Genomic DNA, 23,286 nt, shown 5'->3' on the forward strand with positions numbered 1-23,286 from the left:
CTACAAGAGCTGACAGTATAAACTTTAATCTACAAGAGGAAGAGGGTTTTTTAGTCATACTGTTTAAAACTCTTTTCAGGGGGATGGGGGGGGATAAACTGTATATAACGTCAATTGCTAATTATCACTTTGAAAAGGGGAATTACCTCCATCCTTTCAGTTAAGGTGCTGGAGATCACAGTAAACTCCCTTATGTCTCAGTAGCCCTCAACAAAACTGGAGGCTCACATTTTGAAGGTAAAAAAGAAAGGAGGGGAGGGGAGGAGGAACCTCTGGGGGGGATATCTTTTCAGGCCTTCTGGGTAACATTATGAAAATCTCTCAATTTTTAAGTCCCTTGCAGATCATCTTTAATGGAGAAATTAATCCATTGCCACCCAGGATGTATCTAGCCCATGACTTTTAGATGAACTGTACTTTATTTTTTAAGACCACTGTATAAAGAGACTGTACCTCTTTACTTCAACTGCACTGTGTATTATCTACAGGCTGAACCAGCAGCAGCTGCACTGATCATGGTCAACAAAACCTTAAACTACTGGGATCCTGATTTTGAGGACGATGTCATCAACATTAACGTTGGGGGTCTGCGAAGAAGGCTCAGCTCCAGTGCGCTCTCTAAATTCCCCAACACCCGTCTGGGGCGTTTGCTATCCTGCGACTCTGAGGAGTCCATCCTGCAGCTCTGTGATGACTACGATGTGAGCGCCAGGGAGTTCTACTTTGATAGAAACCCAGGCTTCTTCCTATATGTGCTGCACTTCTACCAGACCGGGAAGCTGCATGTCATGGATGAGCTGTGCGTTTTCTCCTTCTGCCAGGAAATAGAGTACTGGGGCATCAACGAGTTCTTCCTGGACTCCTGCTGCAGCTACCGCTACCATGAGCGTAAGCTGGAGAGCCGGCACTACAACTGGGACGAGGAGAGCGAGGTCAGCAGCGTGGACACATCCCCTGACGAGATCTCTGACTTCAACCACGACCTGCTCCGCTACAGCACTCTGCGCTGCGGCACCTTGCGTAAGCGCCTCTGGCTCACCATGGAGAACCCAGGCTACTCCATCCCCAGCAAACTCTTCAGCTTTGTGTCCATCAGTGTGGTGCTCGTCTCCATAGCCACCATGTGCATCCACAGCATGCCCGAGTACCAGGTACTGGATGAGGATGACAACTTGCTAGATGATCCTGTCCTGCACAATCTGGAGTATTTCTGTATCGCCTGGTTCACCTTTGAAGTGTCCTCCCGCTTGCTTCTTGCGCCCAACCTGAAGAAGTTCTTCAAGCACCCGCTGAACCTGATTGACATTGTCTCAGTGCTGCCTTTTTACATCACCCTCTTGGTGGATGTGACTCTGGGCAGTGACTCAGAGCTGGGGAACCTGGGCAAGGTGGTGCAGGTGTTCCGGCTCATGAGGATATTCCGGGTGCTGAAGCTGGCTCGGCATTCAACTGGACTGAGGTCGCTAGGGGCCACCTTGAAGGTAAACGCTGCTCTATGTCCTTATCTATCGCTGTGGTGGTTAGGTGTGAAAGATACGTTTGGTATTTCAATAAGATGTAGCTGGTAGAGGTATCTACAGTACTTCCACTGGGGTCCCAGCTCATAGAATCTGGAAGGTTCCTTAGGGTAATGTCAAAAACCTTGCAGTATATTAGAAAAATCTGGCATGCTAGGCACTGTGTGCTCCCCTTAGAATGCCTGTAGCACCTTACATCCACACACAGGCATTCACACTTGAATTTGTAGACATGCTTCAAGGAAAGCTAATGGCCATGTGGTACTCCACCATGCCAGTCTCTGCCAATGCAGTACCAGAGTGGTCAGAAAGCACAGGTATAATAGAGCCGTGGTGTGAATAGTTCCTGGGTTCATCTGGCCTGTGTGTTCTACAAGCCGCACAGGGGCCAAGCTAGCCAGAAGCCACTTAATGTTCTAATAATACGGCACGCACCATGGAGCTCAGCTGTGCGACCTACTCCCCAAACCCAGCTTCTTCAGCTTCATTCTACTTCTGTCTCCAGCATGGCTGAGGGGGGAGCCTTCCTAGGAGCATGCTGCCAGCTCGCCCGAGGCCAACGCTCAAGCATTGGTGTCCCTCTTCTAGGAGATGAGGAGATCCTGGGCCAGCTCTGCTCAGTTGCTTGCAATGCTCTAGTGGTCTGAGTGACTGGCTGAGGTGGGCATTGCTTGGAGTGGCAAGCAGGTGCCACGAGAAGGCCAAAAGACTGAAGGTGCATCCAGTATAACAGGGCCTGGGACACAACAATAGGCCCAGATCAAGGCAGAAAACGTAGCTTTTTGACAAAGAGCAGGACTGAATTCTAGGCACTTTCCCTTCTGCACAGTCTGTAGTCTCTCAGGGTGCAATTCTGAGGGCTGAGCTGGAGAACACTAGCACCCTGTCCTGAGCAGGCCAGCGGGACAGGTCCAGACTGGGAGATGCCTGAGACACTTGATCTCTTTGAGGGGACCAGGATTCAGACACAGCAGAAGAGACAGCGGTTAAGCAAGTCTGGCAGGAAGAGGAGTCTACAGACTAGGGACCCTCTACAGCAGGTATGCAGCTCTTTACTATCCAGTGAACTGATGGGGGCTGGGGAAGAGTTTTCGGAGGTCATTACAAACCCTGCTATTAGTGTTTGTATAAGGACCCTCATGAGGCCGAAATCTCCAACCCTAACACAGTCTCCACTCGCCTCCTGGCCATATCAGTTCCCCCATTGCCATTCTCCATTCACCTCCACATAAATAGCAGCTGCTGATCCCCAGCCCAGTCAATTCAATCCTGCTGTAATTTCTCAAGGCCCGCTCCCCACTTGCCTGGCTCCCAAGCAGTACTGCAATAGAAACAATCATAATAGCAATCATCTATAGTCTAAACAGTAGAGACTCTTACTGTCAAAAAAATTCCATATTGGGCACTGTGGCCAAAACCTTTCCTTTGAATCCCATCAGCCCACATGCCAGACAGAGGCACCTAAGTCCCATGCAGCTGTTCTCTTTACCTGCAGACACACTTCATTGTCTTTCTGGTTACTGTTCAGAGAAACAGTCCTACTCCCCTTTTGCCAGCAAAATGATAGACAACTAACCTACCACATCCCAGGAGAGTTGGGGGAATAACTATACTGCCCACCCCACCTACTGTCGGACAGCAAATACATCTTTAGAAAGCTAATGGAGATACCAATTAATCTCAACCTGTATTTTTCTCCCGTTCTTGGCAGCTATGTAAAAAAAAAATTCATAAAACAAAAATTCATAGATTCCTTGCTATCAAAGAGTGAGGCTATGCATATTTGCCTCCACTCCCACAGAAACACACATACTGCTGATCCTCCTATATCCTTGTCAATATGACTAGTTCACCAGTGCAAATTTATCAGACTTCCCCCCCTTGTTTTCTCTCATTCCCTCTTGATAGGCCCCTCTGCAAAGAGTTGTTTTCAAAGGTCTGGTCTCCATTGTTAGTCATACAAAATGACCATCCCATGCACCCCATATTATCTTGTCAGCACCATGTACCCTTATTTTCCTAAATATCTGTGAATGTCTATTGTATGCCCTTTATCATCTCTAGCCAAGGAGATAGTACCTTCCAAGAAGGTACACCTCTACCCCGATATAATGTGACCCGATATAACACGAATTCGGATATAACGCAGTAAAGCAGTGCTCCGGGGGAGGCTGCGCACTTCAGCTGATCAAAGCAAGTTCGATATAATGCGGTTTCACCTATAAGGCGGTAAGATTTTTTTGGCTCCCGAGGACAGCGTTCTATCGGGGTAGAGGTATATTAGAATTCAAATCTGAACTGAAATTGTCACTTATATGGCACCTGGCACAATAGGGCCCTGGCTCATGAGTCGGACTCATAGACCCCCCTGCAATACAAATAATAAATCCTGGAATTCCTAGGGATATATGGGGTATCACTCTGGCTTTTAACTCTTTTCATTTCTTATTTTTCAGTATTGTGGCCACTCCAGCACTGCATACACCCCAAAACCGGCCTGGGGTCAGGAGGACTGGATTGACAGTGGTGGAATGGCTGCAAAACCTGAGAAACTGGGAAGACTAATTCTTGGACATGCACAGAGACAAAAATAGTTAGTGCCAGGGTCCCACGGACCTATATTATGATCACCATATGTGGTTCTGCAGTGTATGGTTGAGAGGCCCCCTACATGGACCAGCACACTTGAAAAGTAATGAGATTTTTAAAATCAAACATGTTATAAAGGCCTGAAACACAACACATGTCTTAAGGCCCATGTTTTCAAGTGTTTTTTAAGATTTCTGTTTCTAAAGTAATAGTTGTTCTTGTTACATAAGTAGATAAAACAATTCCATTTCATTCTGAAAACCTGTCTCAAAAGTGAGCATTTAGCTGAGGAATCTGGCAAAGGATGGCTATAAACATAATGTAAAATTGTTACTTTCTTGGTTGCAGAATTCCAATAAAGCTGTACATGTGGGAAAGGCTCCCTGAACTCTGTGTTGCAGCTAAGTGTGAATGATAGCGCAACAGAGCTGGGACTGACAAGCTGATTGTATGTTATGCAGGGGTGAAGCCTGGGGAACTAGGATTTTCCTGGGCTTTGACTCAGCCTGAGCTACTGATTTGCTGAAGGATGCTGAGCAAAGTCTCTGTTGATCTACTTTGGGAGAGATTGAAATCTCACTGAAAACACCAAACCGCTGCATCAGATTTAAGTTTCTTTTTGCTGGGCATGTAAATTACAAAGTATTGTTAACATCTTCCTCCCTTCTGCAAGAGCATACAGCATCAGAGGAATGAAAGCCCATTGACATAAGAGGGAAGTAGGGAGTTGGTATCTTTGGCAAGTGGACTGATTAGCATTAGTGCCAGAGACATGAGCAGTGAGATTTCTGCTGTTTATTGTAAAGAGACTCTGGATGTTTATCAAATCACCCAGGGCCTAATCCAAAGCCCATTAAAGTAATGAACCTTCCCATTGCCTTCTGTGGTCTTTGGAGCCAGCACTTGGTTCTGACAAAGCCTCTCCAGGGGACAAAGGCCCACGTGAAAGAGGATCTGCTACAAGCCAGACCCAGCCATGCTTCACCCCCACCTCATTGTCTGCTCCTAGCTATTGTACTTTATTCTGTCCCTCCAGCCTCTTTTATTTTTATTGACTCTTTCTGAACAATTGTCCCTGGCACTCCATGCTGCTAAGAGGCTGCCTGTTTGAAATTGACTTCCAGAAGATGCTGCCAGTGAGGCAGCAGTTGCAGCAAACATCAGAGAACCTCTCTGCTCTAATTAGTCCATCAGGCTTGGAAGGCCAATTCATGATATTAGATGCAGCTATCATGCTTCTCAGATACAGGTGAGGTGCCTAACTCTCATTGAAAGTCAGTGGGAGTGCCTAACTCAGGTGCTTTTGTAAATCCCAGTAGGCATCTATCTGTATCTTTAGATCCTATGTATCCTGGGCAAGTACAAAGGGCTAGATTTACAGCAGTCACACAGGAAGCCAGGAAGTGCATCCAAGTCTCAATCCAGCGCTCAATCCAGGAGAACATCCTTCCTCCCCTTAATTCTCACTTGTGCCTGGGCAGGGACTGTGATTCCAGAGTCTTATACCACATGGGCACAACAGAATATGCCAAGGAGCGACTTCCAGTCTTCACACTGCAGTCCCTTTTGTTTATTCATGTGTATCCTCACCCTAGTGTCCTAAGATGGAAGCTGAGCTTGGTTTGATTTTCCTTTATTGCATTAGAGAAAATATCTTGTGCTTCTTTGAAAAAGCCCTACCCTGACTCACGCGAAGCCCAGTTACGGGCAAACCTCTCTGGCTTTAGGGCTCTGATTTCATCAGTGCCAGTTAGCTTAGCTCCAGTAGTTGCTTAGTAGGGAGACTTCTAAAGCAGCTGCTTTTGGGGTGACTATAGTAATTTCTTCCAAACCCACAGTCTCTCCTGCAAACAATCACTTACTAGAAGCAGCCATGTTCTTATGGAGTTACCAATGAGCAATGCATTTTAAAAACAAATGACTGTGCACAGGCAGAAGCCAATTTCCAAACATGACAATCTCAAATTCCTCAAGCCCCCGTGTTCTAGTCCTGGCTGCGGTTTGTAAAACTGAAATGTCTGAGTTACAGAATCACATGACTTCTACTTTTCTTGCCCTCCAATAACTCCCAGTGGCTAAACAGATACTCTTTAAAAATGTATAAACAATTTCTCTCTCATTATTGCTGTCAGGCTAGGGCCATTGGAGGTGCTGCTATGTTCCAGTCTGGAGCAAGTGTTTTATAGCCAGTTGGTAAGTCCCTGAAAATCGAGCATATTCGGGGATCGATGTATCGCATCTAGACTACCTGATCCGGCAGGTAGTGTAGACATACCCTAAGCAAAGCCTTGTTTGTATCCTGCTGTGGAATCAACCTCCTTATTCTCTCATCTGGACCATGGAAGTTCTGGACACCTGAACATCCACATTCTGATTTCCTTCCTCCAATGGGTGAAAATCAAGTTGGCCGGTGCCACATCACACACAAAAAAATCTGTTAAGTACAGTCACATAGCTCAGTGATTTGAGCATTGGTTTGCTAAACCCAGGGTTGTGAGTTCAATCCTTGAGGGGACCACTTAGGGATCTGGGGCAAAATCAGTAGTTGGTCCTGCTAGTGAAGGCAGGGGACTGGACTTGACCTTTCAGGGTCCCTTCCAGCTCTACGAGATACGTATATCTCCATATATACCTCTCGGTATTAGTTACAATCAGAAAGCTACTGAACTACATCAGGAACCCTCCCACGTGCGGCATTGGGCGCACTGACTAGCATCAGGTAAGTATACCTCTTAACTCAGCTAATTCTTAGTCACTTAATGTTTAGCTCCAGGTTAGTTGGTTTTCCACATTCACAGTCTGCACTGATTCATGCCTGTTTTGTCCATCTCTGTGGGTATGTCTTCACTGCAGAGTTAGCTCAAGCTCTTACTCAGGTGTTGCCCATAAGCATCCTCACGCACCCAAACCTCTCACCTGAGTCTGATGGTGCTTTCAACCAAGGTAAGCTGGCCTGGCTGGGGGTTTGGGTTATAGCCCAGGTTCCACTCTCAGGTTGGTAACCTACCCACTTTGCACCAAGAACATAGGCTGACTCATGTGAGTGCTGATAACCCTCCAGTGCCTACCCACACTTCCCCCGTGGGCCCAGGTGGTCAGACAAGTTCTCCCCCTATTCACTGGGAAAGGATCAGCGCAGCTCAGCGTACTACAGCACAAAGAAACATGGGATATGTCCCCAAGTGTTCTAGCAACACAGGGTAGGGGGCTTGGAGGGTGGTACAGTTACAGTGCAGATACAGTAACTCAGGTAGGGCTTTGCAGTGCGGCTGCTCACTCCAGGCCCAGGCTAACTTGGGTGCTCAGACTCAGTTGCCAATCACCTGAGTGAACTCTGCAGTGAAGACACCCTAAGTTTTAGCCTCACATTTTGAAAACGTGGTGTTATGAGCAGTACTTTCTCCACAGGCACAGTTTGACTTCTACGCTGGGGTGGGGCAGCTCCAGTCAGGCCAGTGAGGCCACACACGAGGAGGTAAATTCCGTGCCTGCCCAAGGCTTGCAATTGGGGGGTGGGGAGCAGTGCCCCCCTACTCCTCCAAACTATGCCCATGACCTTATCTATAAAATGAACACACGCAAAAATACTTTGTGATGCAGTTAGGACTGCTGCACTCAGAACATGCCCCCGGGCTTTGTCATCTGGCTATCCACCTGCACACACATCTCTGTACTGGCCCACATTGAAAACATGTCCCTTTTAGCAGTTGGGTGAATTTATATAAGGTAAGAAAAACAAGTGAAGTTGCTTCCTTGTTGCTGAGTTGGCCTTGCTGTACTGACGGGCTTAGCGCCTTCTCTCAGGGCTAGAAGACAGAGTGGTTGCCATCTGCCCTGCGTGCACAACTCCCAAGGTGAAATCTTGGCCCTGCTGAAGTCGATGACAAAACTCTTGTCAACTTTAATGGGGGCAGAATTTCTTTCCTCAGTTTCATTTGGTTTTGGAGGTCTTCACTTGCTATCCTTTCTGCTTCCAGAATGTCTTGCCTTTCTGACCTGAGCCTTCTGAGTTGTAGTTGTTTTTACACATTCCCAGCAGATGGACAAACCACTTCAGAAGCCATAATTGGCTCAAACCACCAAGCAAAGAAAATCCAGTCCTTTGGAGGTTCAACCATCTCAGATTAATCCTCCTTCTTCAGTCCCCCTCCTGGGCTCTTTGGCATTTCCATCCTATAGGAAATTCCAACATTTTAACGTTTGTTTTTGTCCCAAATCAATCTGTTGACTTTCCAATCCTGAAATGTTTTATGAAATGGAAAATTCTGAAAAATTCAGATTCAGAAATATGAATGTTTTGGTGTTGTCTTGATTTGACATTAATCTGTGTCTCTCTGAGCTGTCATAGTACCTCATGGGAGATGTAGGTTGGGTAACTCTTGTCCCCGTTGCCCTCTATAGGCCAACCTACCTAGCCGGACTACATCTCCCATGATATACTGTGGTCAGGTGTAACTCGTGATGTCCCGCAGTGGTCCAACCAGGGGTGGGAGGAGATGACAGTGCACCATGGGAGATGTAGTCCAACCTTGGCCCATTGAGGCAAATGGGTGGCATGAGGCACTACAGTAGCTCAAGTACATGTAGCTCAATGTAGAACTGACCAAACATTTCAGTTTGGTTTGACCAACCAAAATGTATCGATTCAGGTCAACCTGATGCACAACGACATTCTTCATTTTGATTTTTGCAGTGGAAAGTTGAAATTTTTTGGCCAAACAGACATCCCACAGAACATTTCAGTTTTGTGGAAAAGGCATCTTCTGTTTAACAAATGAAAAAATTCAAAAATGTTGACAGAAAAATCCTGATCAGCTCTTGCCATCACTGACCCATCTGCCCTTTTAGTCACCCTCCCGGCTTCTCCTATCACCCATCATTAGGGCCCTTCCAAATTCACAGTCATGAACTGTGAAATCTGTTCCCCCAACCCGTGAAATCTGGTCTTTTGTGTGCTTTTGCCCTATATGCATGTTTTCAAGGTTGCTGGAAAGAGTTATTCTCTAGGGCTGTGCACAAAGGCCTGTTAACAATAAGGCCCAGTAAAGGCAGCTGTGTAATTCCCAGCACTTGATATTTAACACCAGGATCTGCTCTTTCTTCAGCCCTCTTTCAGATGCTGGATATAGGTTCTATCGTGTACAGCACCATAGATGAGCATGGTGGTCTGTGTTTTCTTCCCCTCATTTATACCCCTCTCAAGACTCGGTCCTGTTCCCAGGGCATGGACGCACATCATGAGCCCCTTGTAAGATCAACTGCTGCATGTTTGTACTGTGCAGGCCCGGGGTGCAGTGAGGAGCATGACCTGGTTATTGAAGAGCATGATCAGGCTCTAGATGGAGTTGGTCAGTTGTTATTGTAGAACAGGAGCAACCATCGTTTGCTCTAATTCAGTGGGGGACAACTGCAATTGCAAGGTGTTTCCAAAACAGCCGCACAGAGTTAGGGTGACAGCTACACTAGGGAAGTGCCTGGTGTGTTTTGTAACTTAAGAAGCAAGTCTGGTTGTTTTGCACAGACACCTGCAATAATACACATCAGGGCCCTTTGCTTTCTGGTGTCTTGCTTCTCTGTGCTCCAGATCACAAGGAAATACATTTTAAAACTCAGTTGTGTAAAAGCCATTTCCTCCTGCGCTTACCCTCTGAGGACTGAGGTTAGGGTCCTGGGATTCTGCAGCAGCTGATGATACCTGCCTACAATGCTGTATTTTAGGTACAAGTGAGAAACACAACACCCTGTGGGCCTGAACACTGGTCTTAACAGATCAAAAGTCTTCCTCAGCATGAAATGACAGGGGAAGTCTCACACTTCCACAGTCCCAGCTGGTGTTTCTGCACTGTTGCCTTATCATTGATTTTCTGATTTTAAAAGTCAGAGCATAAAAGGATCCATTTGAATGAGCAGTTCTGTTGTGCACATGTGATACTGACACACACATGAGCGATGCCATCACCTGTATGGCTCTGGAGTCATGAAATGGCATGGATTCCTCAGCACTTCATGGAAACCCTTCTTTTCCTGTGGCAGAGGCAGAAATGGGGTGGGGGAGTGACTGTTGTCTCGCTGGTGGCGGTTCATCCAGTCCTTTCCAGTTCTGTGTTAGTTCGGAATCCGATGCACTCTCTTCTCAGTGACAACAGTAAGAGCTGGCATCGCCTCTTCTTTGGTTTGGAGACCTGAACAAGGCAGAGCCAGTGTCTCTCTTCTCCATGCATCCGACGAAGTGGGTATTCACCCACAAAAGCTCATTCTCCAATACATCTGTTAGTCTATAAGGTACCACGGGACACTTTGTCTCTTCTCCGTCTTCTTTGAATTGTGTGGGGCAAAGGCCTTAAAACACCTCCCCAGTGCTCAATTCAGGATGGTGAGTGGGAAGGGAGGGGAATTGCTTCTGTTTTAGCTACTATCTAGTGCTTTAGAGAGAGAGAGTGTGTGTGTGTGTGTGTGTGTGTGTGTGTGTGTGTGTGTGTGTGTGTGTGTGTGTGTGTGTGTGTGTGTGTGTGTGTGTGTGTGTGTGTGTGTGTAAACTTCACAGGACAAGGAGCATCCTGTGAGTCTCCCATTAGGAGTGATTCTGTTCTTGTGTGTAAGGCATCAAAGACGGAGTCAAACAGGGGGGCAGGAACAATTTGTATTATGGGGGTGCTGAAAGCTATTGAACCAAACTGTAAACCCTGCATATAATGGAAACCACTTCAAGCCACCCTTAGTTCCAGCACCTATGAAGTCAAGTGGCGGTTTAGCTTACTTCCAGGGACATCTGGACAGACTAGGATTCTCTGACTTGTTTCTGGCTGGTTTCAGGCCCCGGAACAGCTTGGAGATGACGTTGGTCCGTGTGATGGATGGTCTCATTTGAGTGATGGATGGGAGACAGTTTTCCATACTGATAATGCCAGGTCTTTTGAGACCATTGATTGCTAGCCGACGTTGAGCTGTCTGTGTGGAGTCTGAGTAGCTGGGGGTGGATGCTGCTGTACTGTGACTGTGAGTGCTGCTTTATGAATAAACCGATTCCGGGGCTGTCAGGTCAGCACCTTTCACTGACACAAAAATCGGCATAGGAAAGAGCAGTACTGAATAAGACTGAGAGGGAGTGACTCCCCAGCCTGCGAGGTGCTTGGAGAGTTGGAGACTGTGTTTGCATCGGGGGAGCAGGTGTGATTCAGGGGGAGCAGGAAGAGAAAAAAAGCAAATGGAGATTAATCTCATTTTGTTTAACGGTGAAAAGTGTTAATACAGAGGTGGGAAAACTATGACCCACGGGCCACATCCGGCCCACGGGACCGTTCTGACCTGGGAGGCTAGCCCCCAGCCCCTCCCTTGCTGTTCCTCCTCTCCCGCAGCCTCAGCTCACTGCGCCGCCGGCGCAAAGTTCTGGGCGGCAGGGCTGCAAGCTCCTGGAGTGGCGCAGCTGCAGAGCCCGGCCTGACTCGGTGCTCTGTGCTGTGCAGTGCGTGGCTGGCTCCAGCTGGGCAGCGCAGCTGCCTGTCCTGGTGCAGCCGCACCACCAGCCACCGGTGCTCCAGGCAGCGTGGTAAGGGGGCAGGGAACGGTGGAGGGGGGTGGTCAGGGGCCGGGGGTGTGGATAGGAGTTGGGGTGGTCAGAGAGCGGGGAATAGGGAGGTTGAATGGAGACAGGGATTCTGGGGGCAGTCAGGGAGAAGGGGTGGTTGGATAGGGCGGGGGATAGTTAGGGGCAGGGGTCCGGGGTGGTCAGGGGACAGACAGCAGGGGGTTGGATGGGACAGAGGTCCCAGGGGGGTGAGAAGCAGGGGGGGGTCAGATGGGGGTGGGGGCCGGGCTACACGTGGCTGTTTGGGGTGGCACCTCCATACAATTTCTGAAACCCGATGCAGCCCTCAGGCGAAACGTTTGCCTGCCCCGTGTTAATAGATGCCATTCAGCAGCTCTCTGATCTATAAATTTTACAGACCTGGTTAAAGCCTAAGCACCCTTCATTCAGGCAACATGGAAGGAGCAATTAAATACTTCTTTATTTTTTGATAACTGAAACAATAGGAGGCAAGTGTCCAAAGCATTGGGACATGTCGCAAACAGTGTTTTCCCCAGGAATTGAAATTAGGGGTGGGGGTGTTCAAATTTATGGGGGGGGGTCAGGGCCAATTAGGGGTGAGACCATGATGGTGAAGGTGGGCTGTATGGCACCACAGTAAAAACTGAAAACTGTTTCATGACCATTTTATTAGATTTAACGCATGTTTTGAAATCATCACACAAATTAAAGATGGCTACTCAAGCATTCTATGAAGCACAACATCTACATCCTTCTTGGTTTCTTGTTATAATTTTGCACAACTCTGTTATTAATGAACTTCTTGAATGAAATGCATTCATCTTTGGTGGCTTCACGTGTGTCCAGTACTTCCATTCCTTCAATTGATATGCTCATTAGTTCATTCACATGATCAGGCAGAAGGCGACTTCTTTCAGAACACAAAATTCTATTCAATGATGAAAAAGAACACTCAACTGTAGCTGTTGTGACTAGGAGTAGCAACAGATGAATTCCTACTTCTTTCATCCCAGGAAACATAGCATAAAGATCGGGTCCACCCACTAGTGATGATAAAAAAGAAGTTGAAGTCAAATCTTCATTCAGTTGTCGTATGATATTCCACTCTGTGTTCAAATTTTCTATTCTGTCCTGAGCACATGGCAGCCCCATTGCTGGTAGTGCCTCACTTCACTCAACTGTCAGTGTTTTATAGGACAGAGATCTGTAAAAGCTATGTAGAGGTTGAGTAGAATCTAGAAGTTGCTGCTGTAGATTTTTAAGAATAAAATCTGTGTACTTTTTCAGTTGTCTTAAATACTTCTTGTCCTCTTCACTTAAGGATTCAATATAAATGCCTTCATTAGTCAACTTCTGGACTGAAGTCTTTGCTTCTTCCAGTACTTTTTCAATGGATAGCTCTCTGATTGATCCAAATGTAGACAAAGATCTACTATTGTTGTAGCAGTTGCCTGGATGGCATTGTTTAATGACCCAAGTGGTTTCAATGGTATACTTACAAGAGAGAGTATGTCAATAGTCTTCTCTGAACGTAGTAGCAAAAGTAATCCACCAGCCTCACTACTTAGATCCATCCCATCTTGGTAGATACTTTCCAAAGTCAGTAATAATGGCTGGAGTAATTTTAAGACAACAGCCAAGGATCGCTCATGAGAAAGCCAGAGGGTTTTCGCAGATTGGATTAATTGGAACTTCAGTCCCAGTGAATCTTCTATATTTTCCAAGATATTCAGTCTTTTTGGACTCTTGCTGAAAAAAGAATATAATGAAGACATTAAATTTATAGCTTTTTAAATGTCTTTTGAAGGGTCCACAGCTTGTACTAGTGCTAGTTGGAGTAGATGGCCTCTGCAGTGTGTATAGGAGAGATTAGGGGTTTGCAGCTCCATCAAATGCACAAGCAGCCATCTGTTTGGGTTCCAATTGACAAGCATTTAACTCTTTTAAGAGGTGGGTTGTCACAGATGCAGCCGTTATGTCTTCTATAACTTGAACATCTAGAAATGCATCTACTGGCCTACTTCTGACATCAAGATAACATACACAATGACTTAATACTTGCCCATTTGCATCAGTGCATTCATCAGCCATGTATGAAAATTTTTTTGAATGTGGTGAGAGAGGTCTTCGCTTTTTCAACTGTTGAGTCTTTCACTGTTGCACCATATGCTTCTAGCCAGTCAGTTGAGTTTCTTGCAGAAAGATAGTGAGCATTTGCTGGTCTTGTTCGGAACCAGTGTTCAACTTCAGGATGAACAAGTGACAATGCACTTAACATTGGCCTCCAGTTTGTAGTGGGTGGTATCTCTTGCTTAAATAAAAAGTACGATGCCAAACCCATGTTTGTTCACATGTCTCTTGAGGTTCCACCCAGCTCACAGTGATTTCAGATGAGCTCTCAGGGGGGGAACCTTGCTGCTAGTGCAGACTGGGCCCTCTCTTCCATTTAGACTTGATTATCAGTGATTTCAGCTGTAGTGGTCACTTAACAAAACAAAAGACTATCTATGGAGCCTAATCAGCTCTGTCTTTAAACAGTGGAGGGGGGCAGGTCAAATAGTACTTGTGACTCAGACAGACCATCAAGCAAAACATCTGTCCCCACCCTCTCTCCTGATGCCCTCAATCAGCACAGGCTAAGTACAGTTCTACTGTCCTTTACTCATACAATAAGAAAAACAACATTTAATCACACACTCTCTCTCTCTCTCTCTCTCAAGTGATTTGTAACCCAACCCAGCCAAAATCTATCACATGGGTGACACAGCTCTGTTTGCTGGATACCTAGGTAGATTAGGTGTGACTGTAAATGCAATCTGGTCTTGAAGCCTTTCCCCCCCAGCTCATAACTAGCTGTCAGGGAGAGCTCATTTATACTTTGTTTACAAATCATAATTTGGCCAACATCACTGAAATGAATGCACTGACATCGTCATAAACACAAAAGCTGTATAAGGAAGCTAGTCTATGTTCATACTTTTCAAATCTATTATACTTTTTCAGATACACGTATTTTATCATACACTTTATATGCTTTTAAAGTATGTATTAATGTATCAATTTCAATTCAAATTCCCAAACAATCACTAATTGGCAACACTGCATGTAACTAATTCACAAAACTGAAGGGGGTGTTGGGGAAATTCAGGGTGGGGTGTAGGGAAATCCCTGTTTGCAAAGCCTGAATAGGGCTACAGCCATGTCTACATTACAGGTGCTGCAGCAGCACATGTACAGCACTGTAGCGCCATGTGTAGACACTTCCTGAAGCGACAAAGGGGTTTTCCCATTGCTGTAGGTAATCCACCTCTGCAAGCAGCAGTAGCTAGGACCTAGCTGTGTCTATATGGAGGGTTAGATCACCATAACAACAACTCTGGTGTGAATTTTTCACACCCCTAAGCATCGTAGCTATGTCAAGATAACTTTTAACTGTAGACAAAGCCATGTGGTCTGAGGGATTGCCCTAGGAATGGTTTCACATGCAGAGGCTCAGGGATTGATAGGCGAGCTGTGTGTGTGAGAGAGAGCCAGCAAAGAAAGCAATGTTTCCAGTGTTTAATTACCCTCATTGTTAATAGTTTGCACCTTATTTCCAAGCTGAGTTTGCCTATCTTCAACTTCCAGCCATTGGATCATGTTATATCTTTGTTAGACTGAACCAAATATTTGTTCCCATGTGGGTACTTAGAGATGGTAATCAAGTCACCCCTGGACCTCCATGGTAAACTAAATAGATTGAGCTCCATGAGTTTATCACTATAAAGCAGATTTTCTAATCCTTTAATCATTCTTGTGGCTCTTCTCTGAACCCTCTCCAATTTTTCAACGTCCTGTTTGAATTGTGGACATCAGAACTGGACACAATAGTCACAGAGCCAAATACAGAGGCAAAATTACCTGGGTTATCCTATTTACCTTTTTAAAATCTTCGCACACCATTAGCTTTCTTCCAGATTTCTGGAACTTCTCCAGTATTCCAAGACTTATTGAAAATCAACATTAATGATCCAGTGAACTCCTCAGCCATCTTATTTTAAACTGTGGGATGTAAGTTATCTGGGTCTGCTGATTTACAAAGGGTTAACTTTAGGAGGATGTTAAACAGCAGCTACAGAGTATGGAAGGAGTTATCATATGATAACATCATTTCTTCATCCCCCCCATACAGAAATATTTAGTGAACACTTCTGCCTTTTCTGCATTATTAGTGATAATTCCATCATTTCCATCTAGTAATGGATCAATGCCATTGTTAGGATTCTTTTTGTTCCTAATATATTTGGGGAAAAACTCATGTCCTTAACTCTGCTGGCCATATAGTTCTCCTGGCTAGGAAAGTGCTTTATTTCTGTTCAGTGAAACCTGTTTCCAATTGACTTAAGCTAAACCACTCTTACACTGAAATGAGTGCCCACATGGCCTTTGGTACACCTTTAACTATCAGTTTAAATTCACACCTTAAGTGATACCAGTGTGACTTCCTTGTGTAAACAAGCCGTGTAGAAAACATCCCATCTCTAAAGATTTCCATGTTTTTCCTGTCCTGCCTTGATCTACCATGACTCAGGAAAGGACTCCAGATCAGTGCATGATAACTATCCCTGGGGGCCGGTAAGTGACAACAGATGACATGCTTCTGTCAAAAGCAGCCTGCCCATGTTTAAGGAAGGAGGTTGTTAAGGGAAGAAGCTGTCACTCTGCCTGTCACCTCCCCTTGGGATCATACAGCAAACATTACTATGGGAATAGAAATAAATCTCCACCAAAAGCATGAGCTTATTCGAAAGGTTTGAAGATGTTACCAGCCTCAGTTAGAAGAGCAAAGTGGGTTCATCAATTCAGTCAGTACAGCTCTCATTAGCCATTTCTCCAAGACCTAGTAGGATGGGGTGTTTCTAAAGCAAACAGCCCTTCTCTTGCTAGGGGCAATCCCCCTCACTCCTATTCCTGCCCAAGAACACAAGGCTTCCCCTCCTGCCAATGCCACAAGAAAATTATTTCAGTGGGGAAGAAACTTCCCATTAGAGGATATCCAGAGTCCTGCCAAGATAAAAGGAGAATGTGTCCAAGTGTAATTAGAGGAGACTATATTAGCAGGGGTGATGGGGGAAGGAGTGGGAAGCCCCTCTATTTAGAAGCTTTGCTGGGAAGAATATTTTTCCTCTCTTCCCCACACTGTAAACTGTTTTTTGTTTGCTCCCCAAAGGCCGAGGAGGAGAAGCTGAAAGTAAAGTAATGATTGCTATAAAATGGTTAGAGCATAGTATTGATTCAGGAGGCTGCGTCCCATTAGCTCCAGGTGTAAATTACATACACATCCAGAGATTTTATTTCCTGTAACCCCTTCTCTGCTGCATTGACCTCTGGATTCTTGTGTCTTGATTAGTTCCTCCTGTAGCAGCCTCCCCTCACAACCTTCTGTCTCCATGTTGTGTAGGAGGAGATCTGTATCTCTGAGCTGTCTGCACTGCTCTGTGTTTTGCCTTCCATATGCTGTCACTATGCTGCTGTCACTATGCCACTGTCCCTCCCGATTTGTCACTGAGCCCCTGCCTATAAATAGCAGGCTGCCCGATTGCTCTCGTTCAGCCCACGTGACTGTACGTCCTCCCCTCTGATGAATCGTGCCTGCTATTCCCCACCTGACATGTGACAGCGCAACATGCAGCAGTGACATTGACAGATTGACACACGACAGACCTGTTGGCATGACAGCAGCTCAGAGTGGTTGGTGCATGTGCAAGACTCCCTGCCCACAGCAGCCTGTCTTGAGACTTCCACATGGCAGTTGCCGAGCAGAAGAGTCCTTGTCCTTGGCTCCTCTTTGCCCGAATGTGGCAGCAGTGCCAGGAGCATTGCCAAACCGTGCTGATGAAACCAAACCCTCGGCCTGGGGAATTAACAGGGCTCCAGCCTTGAACCTTGATCACCCCTTGTGCTCCCCAGGAAACTAACTTAGCAATGGTGACACACTGTCTCTAATTTTCTTCTGCCAGAAGGATGGATCCATCCCTCATGGGGCCTGGTGGTATGGAGTGGGTACAAAGAATTGTCAGCGGGCTCCCAGACAAGCGTCCCACAAAATGGCAGTGACAAATGATGAGAGAAAACCACACTAGACTTGCCTGGCTCATGCCCTTCCCTTGAGCTGTATGGCTGCTGGCAGGGCCTTGCTCATTGCCTGGCATCTGGCTCCATGGAGGTGCTTCCTTCCTATTATGAATGCAGGCTTACAAGTGGTGAAAGAGAAGACAATGACAGATATCGATTTGCTACTGGGAAATCAATTGTGTCCCTGACGTATGCTACAGACCCCAGACAGGTTCACATCTCAGCTGCATACAAACCAGAGTCTAGTCTAAAGCATCAGTGGACACTCGGGCCATTTGGACTCCAGTAGCTCAGTGCAGAAATTCCATGAGCACTAGGCAGGGGAGTCACTGGTCCCTCCCTGGTTCATTCCTCCTTCACGGAAACCCCACTGGAAACGGCCAGGGCATTGCTGGTTGATCATGCAATAGGCAGAATGGGAATCAGCAGTGCAGCTTGAGTCAGACCCAGAGAAGTGCCCCAGCAGGGTATGGATTTCAGGGAGCCTCAGTTGCCCATATATGTAGCTCAAACTGGTGCCAGCTCTTGGACAGACGGCAAATGAACACTCTACTCAGCAGCTGGCTCAAGACTGCTAATTGCAAACAATTAGAATAGCAACGAAGCTCCCCCCACCCAACAAGTGCAGAATTTTGTCTCTAGCTTGGCTTCCCACATTCCCAAAGAAATGCCTTTTCCCCTGATGGTGGGAACCTGAAATCCTCTACTGGAACATTTAAGGTGCCCACACACCAGGGTGAAGGGAGAGAGACTGCTAGTTCTAATTCGGTGGAATGGATTCCTGCCTTCCCGTGTGACACCAAGGCAAAGAGCAAAGTTCCAGGGAATGAACATGAGGCAGGAGAGCCAGTCGGAATATTAGGGTGTGAGCGGGAGGCATGTCGGAAGCAAGCCTGGTTTGTATTCATGCTCATTAGGTCTTGTTTTCTGGCCCTGTAGACAGCATCAGGGCCTCTGCTGACTCTCCCTTTGCTTTGCCTTTCAGCACAGCTACAGAGAGGTGGGCATCCTGCTGCTCTATCTGGCGGTGGGAGTCTCCGTGTTCTCCGGAGTGGCCTACACAGCGGAAAAGGAAGAGGACGTTGGTTTCGACACAATCCCTGCCTGCTGGTGGTGGGGGACAGTCAGCATGACGACTGTGGGCTACGGCGACGTGGTGCCGGTGACTGTGGCCGGCAAGCTGGCAGCTTCGGGGTGCATTCTGGGTGGGATCCTGGTGGTCGCTCTGCCCATCACCATCATCTTCAACAAGTTCTCCCACTTCTACCGCAGGCAGAAGGCCCTCGAGGCTGCTGTGCGGAACAGCGACAAGAAGGAGCCCAAGGACTCTGAGAATTATCCCAGCCAGAACCATGGCTCAGAGGCTCTGGGGGAAGCCTTCCAGGAGGGAGGCAAAGAGGATTTCCATGACCTGACCAGAGACACCCTTCCTGCTCACTGACCTCACTGAGGCTAGTGTACATGGCTCCTCTCTGGTACCTTCTGTCCTGGAGACACGTGGCAGCGAGGATCTGTTTTTTATGGAACTGTCCCTTCTCCCCTCACCAACTCTCTCATGGGAAATGAACAGGAGCAGAGACTGCAGATGCTGCTCATGCAGTGAATTGTCCTTCTGCCAGGACGATGAAGCTACCAGAACTAGAACAAGAGTGACTCTGTGGTGCCCAAACTCTCCGGACGTCCATCTGGCCTCCCTTAGCACTCCGCACAATGTTGGACTTTATCCTCTGCCGAGCCAGGGCCATTCAGAGCCAAGGGCTCAAAGCAGTATGCCCATCAGATGCCAGCTGTTTGTCATCTTGAGTGGGACAGCACACAGCAGCTGTATCCATCTGGGCACTTCTTGAATTACCGTATTTACAGTATTAATGGCAATGCTGTCAGTGCCCCTCCAAATGACCTATAAGCAGGTGCCAGGAAATTTGGAATTAAATATAATGGACTTAGAAAAGGAAACCAACGGAAGAAACAGGGAGACCTCAATGTATCCAACTAGCTTCCAGGAACGGCTCCTTGATTAGCTAAGGGCAATCGTCCTGCAGCCTAACGTTCTGTCGCTGTCCATCATAATGTTAATGCCCAGCCCCTAGTCCCCTTCCCTGCCCACCCCTAGAGAAGAAGTGAAATCCAAATTGCAATAGTGTTCACAACAGAGAAAGTTGCCCGGAGGGTGGGGGTGGAATTCAAGGCCTCACAATGTCTTCTGTGCAGCACTGGGGTGTGATGAATAAGCCCACCCCAGACCTGGCTCGTTGCCTTGTGGGTATGCAGCCAGGGCTGATATAAACGCTGGGTCCCATCCTCCTTACAGTTTCAGTCCTGGGAAGAGCCTAAGCCGGTCATATCCTTTCAGTGAATAAAGAGGAAAAATAAGGGTGATAAAGTTAATGGGGCCTAGATACCATGGTGAGGGGCATACCAGGAAAAGAGAGAGAGAAAGAGAGAGAATTACATAGGATGTCCTGTTTTACTCCCAGTGTATAGCTGAAGCTGGAATCATCCTCGGGTGCCCTTGGAAGGACCCTCATCTCAGCGCATGCATTTGCCTTCATTAGTGACATGCAGTCACAACACTTGCTGTGTTCAGAGCGTCATCCCCCAAGGTGCAATGTTCTGGGGAGAGGCAGAAGGCTGGGTTTGCCCTGGGCTCTCTGGCACCACGTGGGAAGTCCTAGGAGAGATCTCAGTAAGTCTGTGAGATGACTCCATGTTTGCCAGCATTCCCCAGCCTGGACTCCATGTTCCCCAGCCTGGCATTGAGCCACATAGCATACCCTGTGTGAAACAGGCATGGTGTGCATTGGCCAGACAGCCAGCAAACCCACTGCTCACACCAAATCTGCCCCAAGAGAGGTGGAGAGAGTGTGTTTGTTGGCAGAGGTTGCCAGTGCTCTGATAGGAAAGCCCAGGAGAGAGCAGCTTTGCAAGAGATTTGACAGACGTAGCAAGAAGAGATGATGTCCTTGCTGTATGCAGGATGCTCTAAAGCAGAGTGATAAACCATGGCCTGTACCTAGACACATGCTCCATGATCCCTATGGGTTTTTTGCCTTCGTTCTCACAGCCTCCTACCTCTGGCGAAATTGCAGAGTACTGGCCATTCTGCTGTGTGCAGTGACTGCTGCAGGTTAGTTACATAGTGAAACAAAACCCCAATGCTCTGATCTGCTGGACAGGGTATTCTGCTGTGTCTGGGCAGGGCTTGTGAAATCTCCACACTTAGGTTTGGTTCCAAATTCAGCCATCTCTTACTGACCCTCCCCCCTGCTCTCCCCTGCCCTCCTTTGCCTCCTTGGATGTGCTCCAGTCCTTTCTAATTCTGTTACCCTCCAAGGCTTTTCAAACACCTTCTTGGCCCCCTTGGCCATGCCCCTGAAACTCCTCAGTCGCATGGTCTTGCTCCGCTCCCCGCCACACACCTGCATACAGAGAGTGGCTAACATCCATCCCCAGATCTCTGCCGGGATGCATTTTGGGTTCCAGAGTCACATTTTTAGACGCAGCCAAGGCCTTGTTTTGCTCATTCCTATCCCTAACTTTTAGAATCTAAGATGCCCAGCACATTCTTGCACCATTACTGTCTCCCTCCTGACCCCTGCTCGCAAGCACAGGTGATCGTCCCTTAATGCGCCTGCACCCCCCCATTCCTTACAGCAGTTTCTCATTTAGCAGAGCTGAGCTGGGTGCTAGCTCCAGAACAGTGAGTGATCTGACTGACCCCAGATTGAAACAAGAAACCATCGACTACTGTGTGTGGCCTCCGATTTACCAGCTCACTAATGGATAGGAAATCGAGGGGGGAAGGGGGGGGATTGCAGTTCCAGCCCTCAGTGAGGCTAAGCCCTGAATGTGGATGGGGATCCCAGAGGCAGTTCCTGTGGGTTAAGGAAGATTGAGACACGTTGGCAGAAGGAAGAGAGCACTTGATGGGGGTGGGGGAAGTTCAGACACTGGTTGTCTGTGCATTTAGCAGAGTTTGAGGCTCTGCCAGGCTGCACCTTTCACCAGCACATTACTTGAGAAAATGCTAACTTGATTGTGCTGTTCCAGCCCTTGACTCCCTGCCCCCAACTCTGCTGATGCCCCTCACTTCTGACCTGTACCCCACTGCTATTCCATTCCTGGGCTCCAGCATGCAACGCAGCCCATCCTCTGCAATCCGGACCTGCCACACCCCTCGCCCCAGTGCAGTTCTACAATGTCCCTTTCCCAGTTGCCTCCACTTCTCAGGGCTGGGATGTGGTGCCAGGGCAACAAAGACATCAGTTCTCTAGTATCCCCTGAAAACTCATCACTAAGGCTAAGATTTAGTCACGGGTAATTTTAGTAAAAGTCACAGACAGGTCACGGGCTCTGTGAATTTTTATTGCCTGTGATCTGTCCGTGACTTTACTAAAAATAATTGGGGGGAGGCAGGGCTAGGTATGGGGGAGGAATGGAGTCCCACGGAGGGGACTGACAGGCCGAGCCTCCCGCCATAGCGGGGGCACAGCCCCGGTTCCAGAGCTGTCTGCAGCTGCGGGACAGGGGTGTGTGGCCCGGCTGCAGCCTCTGACAGAAGCCGCGGGGCTGGGCACATGGCCCCGGCTGCAGCCCCCAGGAGAAGCCACAGGGCTGGGGCTGCAGGGTCCTAGTTCCAGCCAAGCCCAGTCACAGGGCAGGGGTGCACAGTCCCGACTCCACCTCCTGAAGCTGTAGAAGTCACGGAACCCATGACTGCCGTGACTAAATTTTAGCCTGACTCCTAGCTGATCCGTGCCCTGACAGCCAGGAGCAAACAGGAACAAACACAGACAGAAGCAATTAAAAACACTCAGGGACACACACACATTGATCCTTGGTGTAACTCTATTGACTTCAGCAGAGTCACCAGGGAGGGATTTGGCCTGTTGACCCATGTAAGAGATTTTCCGTTCACTCCAACCAACTATAAGGCAGAAGAAATTACTCATAAAACATCTTAAACAGAATTTCAAAACAAGGATCAATAAGAGATGCAGTTCTGACACGTCTGATTTAGGTCAAGGCACAGAAAATGCAGCTCGCCAATGGAGCGAATGGGAAACAAGCCAGTTACAAACTGGTAAAGGACATTACCTGCATAAACCAAACAAGCCCACTATTAGCGCTCAGAAATAAATGAAAAATCAGAGCTGTGTGCAGGAGCTCATTTTAATCCGACCCCTTGGGAGTTCTCTGTGCATTTGAAACACCCAAGACTTTGGTTTGTTTTAAGTGTAATGCCCCAGCCAGGATTTATGCACTTGCTTACCTCTGCAGGCTGTCAGTCGTCTGTCTAGTTCCCTGGGATAATTTGCAGTGCATATAGCGAAGCATGGGCAGGACTGGGGGGGCCTCAGTGTTTGAGTTTGACTAGTCAGGTGCCTGCTGCATAGGCGAAAATCAGGAGCAGAAACGATATACTCATGGCAACTGATGGTGTATCAGTGCTAACTGCCTGTGATGGGGTGTTCACCCCACATCAGCCCTGAGGGGTTAAAATGGCACTGATAGGTCCAA

At 47.4% G+C, this 23,286-nt stretch overlaps 1 protein-coding gene and 1 long non-coding RNA gene across 2 annotated transcripts in view; one reads left to right on the forward strand and one right to left on the reverse strand.

The window, feature by feature from the left end:
* KCNS1 (potassium voltage-gated channel modifier subfamily S member 1) overlaps positions 1-21,399 on the forward strand; it is a 28,775-nt gene extending 7,376 nt beyond the window's left edge. The window contains exons 2-3 of the mRNA XM_039498190.1: positions 489-1,481; positions 18,752-21,399. Of these exons, the coding sequence (XP_039354124.1) occupies positions 516-1,481; positions 18,752-19,207 (1,422 nt within the window). The 5' untranslated portion in view covers positions 489-515 and the 3' untranslated portion in view covers positions 19,208-21,399. The remainder of the gene's footprint in view (positions 1-488; positions 1,482-18,751) is intronic.
* On the reverse strand, positions 386-23,198 carry LOC120380435. Its single transcript, XR_005587773.1, has 2 exons — positions 23,039-23,198; positions 386-2,838 (listed from the first exon to the last, which is right to left on the reverse strand). It is a non-coding gene; the product is annotated as an uncharacterized LOC120380435 (long non-coding RNA).
* Positions 23,199-23,286: the final 88 nt, after the last annotated feature.

The sequence above is a fragment of the Mauremys reevesii genome, linkage group 13 (genome assembly GCF_016161935.1).
Source record: "Mauremys reevesii isolate NIE-2019 linkage group 13, ASM1616193v1, whole genome shotgun sequence".
NCBI lineage: Eukaryota > Metazoa > Chordata > Testudines > Geoemydidae > Mauremys > Mauremys reevesii.